General features: G+C 46.5%; 1 protein-coding gene across 1 annotated transcript; it reads right to left on the reverse strand.

Moving 5' to 3' along the window:
- Window positions 1-2,016: 2,016 nt before the first annotated feature.
- LOC311122054 (tripartite motif-containing protein 16-like) lies at window positions 2,017-7,952 on the reverse strand. Its single transcript, XM_084196469.1, has 5 exons — window positions 7,606-7,952; window positions 4,056-4,289; window positions 3,772-3,931; window positions 3,587-3,646; window positions 2,017-3,350 (listed from the first exon to the last, which is right to left on the reverse strand). Exons 1-5 carry the CDS (start codon window positions 7,684-7,686, stop codon window positions 2,842-2,844), a joined length of 1,044 nt encoding a protein of 347 aa, XP_084052595.1. The 5' UTR covers window positions 7,687-7,952; the 3' UTR covers window positions 2,017-2,841.
- Between the last annotated feature and the right edge of the window lie 1,430 nt (window positions 7,953-9,382).

Here is a 9,382-nt window from a genome sequence, read left to right on the forward strand (position 1 = left end):
ATGATAGGAGAGGCCATGTGAGGATATGACAGAGCCAAGTGACTTGGTGTATAGCGAGAATAGTAGAGGGCCTAGAACTGAGCCCTGGGGGACACCAGTGGTGAGAGCACTTGGTGCGGAGACAGATTCTCGCCATGCCACTTGGTAGGAGCGACCGGTCAGGTAGGACGCAATCCAAGAGTGAGCCGCGACGGAGATGCCCAACTCGGAGAGGGTGGAGAGGAGGATCTGATGGTTCACAGTATCAAAGGCAGCAGACAGGTCTAGAAGGACAAGAGCAGAGGAGAGAGAGCTTTAGCAGTGCAGAGAGCCTCCGTGACACAGAGGAGAGCAGTTTTTTGTGGGCATTTAAAAATGACAGAAAATCTTTTCCAAAATGGTCTCAAATGAGCTGTACTCTCAGGCCCATGGGAGAAAGGGTTTTACTAGGCAGGGAGTGTAGAACAAGATGCATGGAGCTCCAGAGGTCACAAGGTCAATGTGGGCCTGCATGGATGTCAGCAGGGCATGAGGGAGAAGGCCCAAGTGAATAGGTGTGTCTGTGTGAGTGTGTGTGTGAGTGATGTATGTTGTTAAGCTATGGAATTAATTGTACAGCATTGGATTGGTGTTGGCATGGGGTAGAGGGAGTTTACATATACCAGTCATTTCCTTTTAAATCCATGAAGGGAAGTGGACAAGTTCACACTTAGAAAGGAGATAATAGTTCCACACCTCATGTGTCCTGATAACTACAGGAATGGAACCATATTGAGGTTGGCTGCTTTCTATACGGTTTGATGGGAGAGAGAGACAGAGACAGAGACAGAGAGAGAGACAGAGACAGAGACAGAGACAGAGACAGAGACAGAGACAGAGACAGAGACAGAGACAGAGAGAGAGAGAGAGAGAGAGAGAGAGAGAGAGAGAGAGAGAGAGAGAGAGAGAGAGAGAGAGAGAGAGAGAGAGAGAAGAGACAGAGACAGAGACAGAGACAGAGACAGAGACAGAGAGAGAGAGAGAGAGAGAGAGAGAGAGAGAGAGAGAGAGAGAGAGAGAGAGAGAGAGAGACAGAGAGAGAGAGAGAGAGAGAGAGAGAGAGAGAGAGGACATCAGGTAAAGTTCTGGAGATGAGGGAATATGTGTGCAGAAAGAAACCCTCCAGTATGGTTAACCCCAGTTAGGCCCAGTATGGACTATCAATACAAGTGACCATTTAGAATGTGACCCAGTTCAATGGGTCTTAACAGAACTGGGGGATGTCAGCCATGAAGTTGTCTAAACACAACTGGAATATAATTTGTTTGTGATTCATTGTTAATGGATTTTCCATTAGGAACACAGGGGGAAAACCTAACACAACAACACACATAACACACAACCAATAAAAACACAAAGGGGGAGGAAACCACTAAAGTCATTACCATATTGTCATTTTCTAATGACAGGGAGAAAACATGTAAAATCTAGAAGACTACTTTAGATCTGGTCAGAAGAAGCCTAGTGCACTACGTAGGGAACAGGGAGAGATTTGGGACAGAGACAGTAACTCCTGTATGGAAATCTTCATTCTAATGACAGTGAGCAAATCTCCACCCTATTCCCTATGTAGTGCACTACTTTAGATCTGTTCAGAAGTAGCCTAGTGCACTACGTAGGGAACATGGTGTCATTTGGGCCAGAGTCAGTAACTCCCCTGGGTATGAATTGTCTCTCTATCTTATCTGTCTTCTATATGATGTTCTCCTCTCCTCCTCTCTTCTCTCCTCTATTCACTCTATTCTATCATCCACACCACATGCCAGCTTCAACACAATCCATTTACAAGTTAAAGACACACCTTGGAATAAATAGCAAAGGAAAACTACTACTAGATGGATTTTTTATTTCCCATCACCATGAATCATATTTAATAACTGAACAGTAGCAGACCTAACTTCATCTGTTCCTGACTCTGGGTAGTGGATTAAAAAGACCATCAATCTCCAATGATATTAAAGTACAATTCTGAACATTACTGATATACTGAGTGGCAAGTCAAGATATCTGCTGTTTTTATTGTTTGGTTAATAGCACCACCTGCTGGACAGGTTTAATGTTGCTTGACTGAGCAGTACGGGAGAATAAAAGATGCCAAACTTAGGGCCAGTTTCCCGGACATCTCCATTGAATATGCTTTTTAGTCTAGGACTAGGCTTCATCTTTGTCCGGGAAACCGGCCCATATAGTTCAATTAGCAAGTAAGTAACACTACCTGTTCCATGATATGAGGAAAATGACATTGAGACAGAGAACCAATTGAGAAAACATTTCAATGGTTCTGAATGACAACCAACATACATTAACAGCAAACATCATGATTAATGTAAATGTATAAGATTAAAACATTGCATTTGATAAAAATACGTTATTACGTTTTAATTACACTCTGAAGATTAAATCAGTCAGACAAAAATAATTGTACAGAAAAATTCAGCATTTTTATCTGCGGACCATAGTATTATAACTGGGGACCATCACCACCAGCATAACTAGTATCTATGTGGACCCTACTACAGTTTAACCAGCTCAGCTATAGACTACACCAGCATGACTAGTATCTATGTGGACCCTACTACAGTTTAACCAGCTCAGCTATAGACTACACCAGCATGACTAGTATCTATGTGGACCCTACTACAGTTTAACCAGCTCAGCTATAGACTACACCAGCATGACTAGTATCTATGTGGACCCTACTACAGTTTAACCAGCTCAGCTATAGACTACACCAGCATGACTAGTATCTATGTGGACCCTACTACAGTTTAACCAGCTCAGCCATAGACTACACCAGCATGACTAGTATCTATGTGGACCCTACTACAGTTTAACCAGCTCAGCAGTACCATAGAGCCTAAACCCAGGATAGAGGGGCTGAGTGAATGTGGTCTGGACTCTGTGGAGGAGGGTCATTGTGTCAGAGACACTGTAGAAGGACAGAGTACCTGCCTTGTGATCCAGGTACACTCCTACTCTGGAGGACTGAGGGCCTGATACTTTAGTCCCAACATTATTGTGTCTGAACCAATAACCACCACTAGAGCACTCTAAACTCCAGGACTTGTCATTGTGTCCAAATCCACTACCTGTCCCTGTTCTGTTGATGTCTTTATATGAGACTGCTGTAACAACCAACTCCCCACTCCACTCCACCTCCCAGTAACAGCGTCCAGACAGACCCTCTCTACACAGAACCTGGTAGTTGGTGAATCTGTCTGGATGATCAGGATATGGTTGGACTTTGCCTGTATAGGTCACCTTTCTGTTCCCTTTAGACAGAGAGAGGTGTGTGCCTGCTGTGTTTGGGTCCAGTGTGAGCTGACAGGAATCTGGGAGAAGAGCAGAGCAGAGACCAATGAGGGGAGTTAGAACAATAAGTGAAGTCAGATACTGTATCTACCCTGTCTTTGATTAGAGCACAGCAGAGATCAAATCAGAGAAATATGAGGAGTCAGATAGATACCCAGTCTTTGATTAGATCTACTATTGCTATATATTTCTAGAGGGATTGTTAGGAGTGTCAGTAAAAAGAGACTGTTAGTTACTTCAGAATAAAGAGACTCACATTGTAAGAACTGTTCTCTGGTCTTGGGCTCTGGAGGCAGTACAACATCCACTATATTCACTACAGACACACAAACACATTCACAGAGAGAGGGGATGTTATCATCATACCATATTCCACATGTATATGACTAGTAGAGAACGTTCAATGGTCTAAAGTTGATGTTCTTATTATTTTCAACACACCTGCAGTGGAGATCTTGGTCCATTCTCCTTTAAGGACGTCTTCTAGTTTCTCTCTCAGTTCAGACACAGTCTTACTCACATCTCCAAAGTACTGAAGAGGACGGACAACGATGCTGGGTAAGTCTGAAGATACACTGGTACCGGAGAGAGACTGATAACTCTGGAGAGAGAGAGAGAGAGGGAGAGGGAGAGAGAGAGAGGGAGTGAGAGAGAGCAGAACCAAATGATTGAGAGTTTCACATTAAGTTAATTTCATATCACATGTATCAAGGCAGTTGAGTTACCTGGAGGAAATGGATGTGATCCTCTGTGTGTGAGAGCTGCTCCAGCTCAGTGCTTCTCTTCCTCAGCTCAGCTATCTCCTGCTCCAGTTGCTCCAGGAGTCCTTCAGCTTGACTCACTTGAGCCTTCTCTTGGGCTCTGATCAGCTCCTTCACCTCAGAGCGCCTTCTCTCAATGGAGCTGATCAGCTCGGTAAAGATCTTATCACTGTCCTCCACTGCAGCCTGTGCAGAGCGCTGTTAAGAGAGAGAGAGAGAGAGAGAGACTTGTCTTACTTTAATGAGCCATCCTCATTACACTAACACCCCCACCCCTAAAAGCACATTGCGTGCCACCACAACCTCTACACAATCACATTATCCAATACCCAACACCACAGTACAATACACCAACCAGCACCACATTCCAACCGTCCATCCAATCCCTCCTCTCCAGCCGTACAGACAGCCCCCCTGAGCCCCCATACCTCCTGAAACATCTCCACACTGTTGATCATTTTGTACAACTCAAACTCAACCCTAAGGCGTCAACAGTAATGGCATTACCCTGGCAACACAGAAAAAACATGATGAACAGTCTGTCATTGCAGAAAACGGACACCCCTCCCCAAACTCCCAGGTCAACCCGAGCCAACCAGCTATTGGTGTCCAGGGCTCCATGTAATACCCTCCACTGGACGACCCCTGACCTTTCCAGCACTGGGAGCTTATAGAGCACCCTCCACCTATACCCTGCCATGCTCTCAGCCCCCACAACCCCCTGCCACTGATGCCCCTTCACTCCAGCTAAGCTCCTGATGTATTTAACATTGACACTGAGGGTGTACAGCACCTTACCCCCCACCTCCTCAAACTCCCCCAGGCTCAGAGTGTTAAAAGTCAGTAAGTCCTCCGGACTCTCCTGCCAGTCCCCAGTCTCTGCTGTCACTTGCAGTGGTGGAAACGGTGGTGGCCCCTCCTCAGGCTGCTCCAGCCCCCTCCTCACTGGGTCAGGCAGAGCTTCCTGGACCTCCCCCATGACTCTCTCCAGCAGCCTAAGAGACGTTAGTCCCGCCTGCTGTGCCGACTCTTGGGGGGTTTTCAACCCCCCTGCAGCCGCAGGTCTGCTAGTCTCCTGATGCCTGCTGCCATTAAAGGTCCCTGCAGGATGGCTGAATGAGTGGACCTCAACAGGATCAGTGGGTTGTGGAAGATGTGGGAGGGGGGGGGGGGGTGAGAATGGCCAATTTAAGCCATAGAGAGGATGCCACCAAGTTGTTGATGATCAGCACCGCCCCTCTGTATGCCACTTGGGAGATGAGCCACCTCCACTTCGTCAGCCTCGACACCACCGCTTGTGACACTCCTTCCCAGTTCTTCCTATCCCAACCCTCCGAGCCCAGATACACCCCAAGCATCTTGAGCCACTCACAGCCCCACTGCAACCCCCCTGGAAGCTGCAGAGGTGCCCTGTCAAGTTACCCACCCATCAGGCTCCCTCATCTCCCCCACAACAGAAGTTACCCACCCATCAGGCTCCCTCATCTCCCCACAACAGAAGTTACCCACCCATCAGGTTCCCTCATCTCCCCACAACAGAAGTTACCCACCCATCAGGCTCCCTCATCTCCCCACAACAGAAGTTACCCACCCATCAGGCTCCCTCATCTCCCCACAACAGAAGTTACCCACCCATCAGGCTCCCTCCTCTCCCCACAACAGAAGTTACTCCCCCTTCTGCTGTCCCCACCTCTCCCAAAAGCCTTGGAAGCTTGAGCAAAAAGTGACATCTTGGAAGAGCTTTACATGGAATTTCCAATAGGACACCTGCCTGGGCCCTGTTGAAACAGAGAACTGAGCCCTGTACTAGGTGCAGACACATTTTGGAAAGCAAAGACAAGGTCATTGATTTTGGCTCTAACCACTAACAACCTACCCTTACACACCTCTTTTGCTACCCCTGCACTAAGATTTGTGCCATGGCTCAGCACCTGCGCCCCCTTCCACCAGACCCCCAATACACTTCATTAATCACATCAGTGTGTCTCTTGCTAAAAAAATCACGTTTAAATGTTTTGGTTTGACATATTCCCCCAGTCTCTGCCGCCATTCATTATAAGGAAGTCTAACTGTGAAATCTCCATAAGAGGTGGGAGGGAAATCACCACAATCAGAAACCAGTAGAGAAGCCCATAAAGCCGCCATGCCAGAAAAAAACATCAATTTAAGCAGATTCTGAAGACATGCCCTTAAGAACCCATGACCCATTTTCTCAGCCTATACCGCTTCCTGGGTGAGAGGACACTAAACCCCTCATTCTTCATCACGTGTTGTACTGACCTTACAAACCTTCCAGGATCAATCAAATAAGACTCCAGCAGAACCTTCTTTTTCCCCTTTAGTCTCCATCAGGAACCTAGAAAGTTCTCTCACCGTATATACTGGGCCCTCAGCCTGACTGGCTGTCAGCTCTGGATCCAATGAGCTGTCTGAAAACAAGACGCCTTGTCCTCCGCTCCCGCAGACTCACCTCCCCCCTCTTCCTCTTCCTCCATTGGCACGGTACCGTCCTCCTCCTCCCCAGTCTCTGCCCCCCTGCACTTCCCCCCTGATCAGAGCCTCTTCCCCAATGACAGGCAATATTTCCTGGGATGAGCCCACCAAGCCTTCGCCTACCGGAGTCTCTGTTACTACAGAAACCTGCCTCAGCTCATGTAGCCCAGCTGCAACCCTCCCCACCACCGCTTTCGCTTTTTTTTCATCTATGGACTCACTAACTGTAAGTCGCTCTGGATAAGAGCATGTAGCCCGGCTTAGAGCAGTCATTTATTTACCCAGCTGACCATCTATCTATCGACCATTTGCCTTTTTGTGTTTAACATATTGTGGTTTGTAATCTAGCGGTTAAGAGCGTTGGGCAGTAACCGAAAGGTGTCTGGTTCGAATCCCCGAGCCGACTAGGTGAGAAATCTGTACCCTTGTACATCGACAGATTTAGGCACTTAACCCTAGTCGTTCTGAATAAGAGCGTCTGCTCAATGACTCACATGTAAATGTAAACTAGGCCTCTGTGAAAGCTTGGCAATAACTTTACATTATTCCCAGACAGACTCCTCTGAAGGCAGGCAGGCAGCACACTCCTGAAAACTAACTGCTCAGCAAAGCAAAGGCTCTTTTGAGAGCTACCAGATTTATATATAAAAGTCCTAGCCCCCGCTGCCGGCTGGTCGCCCTTGTCTGCACTAGCATTATGTCCTACATCCCCACACTAGAAACACCCAAAACTATCTGTGTTACCAAACCCTGTGTTCCACCCCTCCCCTGCGTAACCTTGAAGTTTGTTAAGAAACAAACACTTGCCTACGAAAAGAGACAACATCTTTAACGGATTCCGCTTGGCACCCAGCCGAGAGCACACGAAAACCACTTGCAAATTTACCAAAACTAACCAACTACTTGCAGTCTGTTCGTAAGTAATAAACGGAGGCAGATTAGCCACCACAACTCTTATCGAAAGAGGCGACATCTGCACCAACACACCCCTCACAAAAATCCCACTCGCAACAAGACAAACCTTTTTCATTAACACAACCACCGCCTTGTTCATTCTGGATGCAGAGTGCAGATGTTCCGCTCCAACCTGTTCGCCGACCATGAGCAAAACTTCCTCCACACCTTTCTCCGGAACGCACCCGAAGCGACAGCGTTTCTTCTCCACTCGGTTGAGGCCATCACGCCGCCCTAACAAACTACCCCTACTCCCCCCTCAACTCTAAACGATAAACAGTGGAAACCAATAAACAAACCCTCCACCATGAGAAAATACATTCATTAAATACGCAAGAACCAAAAGAAAAAAGAATAGTAGCCCTCCTCACGAACCACAATCTCTCACAGCAACAACTTCTTCTTCTATGATATAATGGCGGTCCACAAACCAACGTTAAAGGTGCATGCCGCCACCTACTGTGCTGGAGTGTGTGGTCAATCACGGTTTCCAACATTTCTAAATCCTCCTACCTAACTCAGTACTTCTGAGAAAATAAAGAGCCCTACTAACTTCTAATAGACCCTCCCCCATCCCCAAAATCCCTTCCAAACCCCCCCAACCCCGTCCAACCTCAATGACCCTACACTTCAATCTTTCCCTCTCTTCAACATACTTACAACAATATAACAACACATGCTCCACCGTTTCATCGACCGTACACTCCAGACACAAACCATTCCCATGCTTGCCAACCAGATGTAATGACGAGTTCAATGTACAATGTCCTAAGCGCAATCGAGTAAACACCACATCTTCCTTCCTAATCTGACTTTTGAATCTTGGTCCATCGACCTTTCTGTAAAACTGTCAACTATTCATTTAAATGCCGGCCCTTGTGCTCAGAGTACCATCTCTTCTGCCACACATCTATCAAATGGCTCTGATCTTACATTTGGCCTCACCTCTACCCAGTGGAACATTAATATCAATTATATCTAGTTTCAAAGCTCTTTTAGCTAACTGGTCTACAATTTCATTCCCTTCCACACCCGAATGTGCTGGGACCCAGCAGAATGTCACTACTACACCCATTCTCTCAATTCTCCATAATAACATTAATACCTCCAATAGCAGGTCACTCCTATTAGATTTACCAGATGATAAACTATTCAATACAGACAGAGAATCTGACCATACTATAATTCTAACAGGTTGTACGTCCTCCACCCACTGGAGGGCAACTATTATCGCCAACAGTTCAACTGAGTATACTGACAGTTCATCTGTTAGTCTTCTACATATCTGCACATCAAATTCAGGAACGTAAACGCCTGCTCCTGTGAGCCCACTATCTGGGTCCTTGGATCCATCTGTGAAAAGCATTAAAAAAGCATAAAAACCTCTACCAATGTAATTGTCAACCAGTTTCACTATATCACTGACTTCTGACCAATCTTTCCTTTTCTCTACCAAGGTTAGATCAACAACAGGGTCTGGGAGTAACCATGGAGGAACATCCCCTATCACCACAGAAGGGCCAACCTCCAACTCCCTCAAACCACTCTCATCAGCAAGCTTTCCAACTGTCCAACCAAAACCACTGCCTTGTCTACTAGTATATTCCCAACAGTCATCTAGAACAGTAGCAGTGGGATGCTCAACCTCACAGCCTTTCAACCCAATAAGATAATGACCATTTTTTACGCTGTATATCCAAAGGCATCTCTCCTGCCTCCACCAGTAAGGCAAATACAGATGTTGATTTAAATGCACCAGTACATATCCTTAAAGCTTTATACTGGATTCTGTCCAGCTTCTGAAGCCAAGTCTTTACCTCTGTTCCATAAACTGTACACCAGTA

This window comes from Coregonus lavaretus, assembly GCF_964263955.1.
Source record: "Coregonus lavaretus genome assembly, contig: HAP1_SCAFFOLD_7936, whole genome shotgun sequence".
NCBI classification, from domain to species: domain Eukaryota; kingdom Metazoa; phylum Chordata; class Actinopteri; order Salmoniformes; family Salmonidae; genus Coregonus; species Coregonus lavaretus.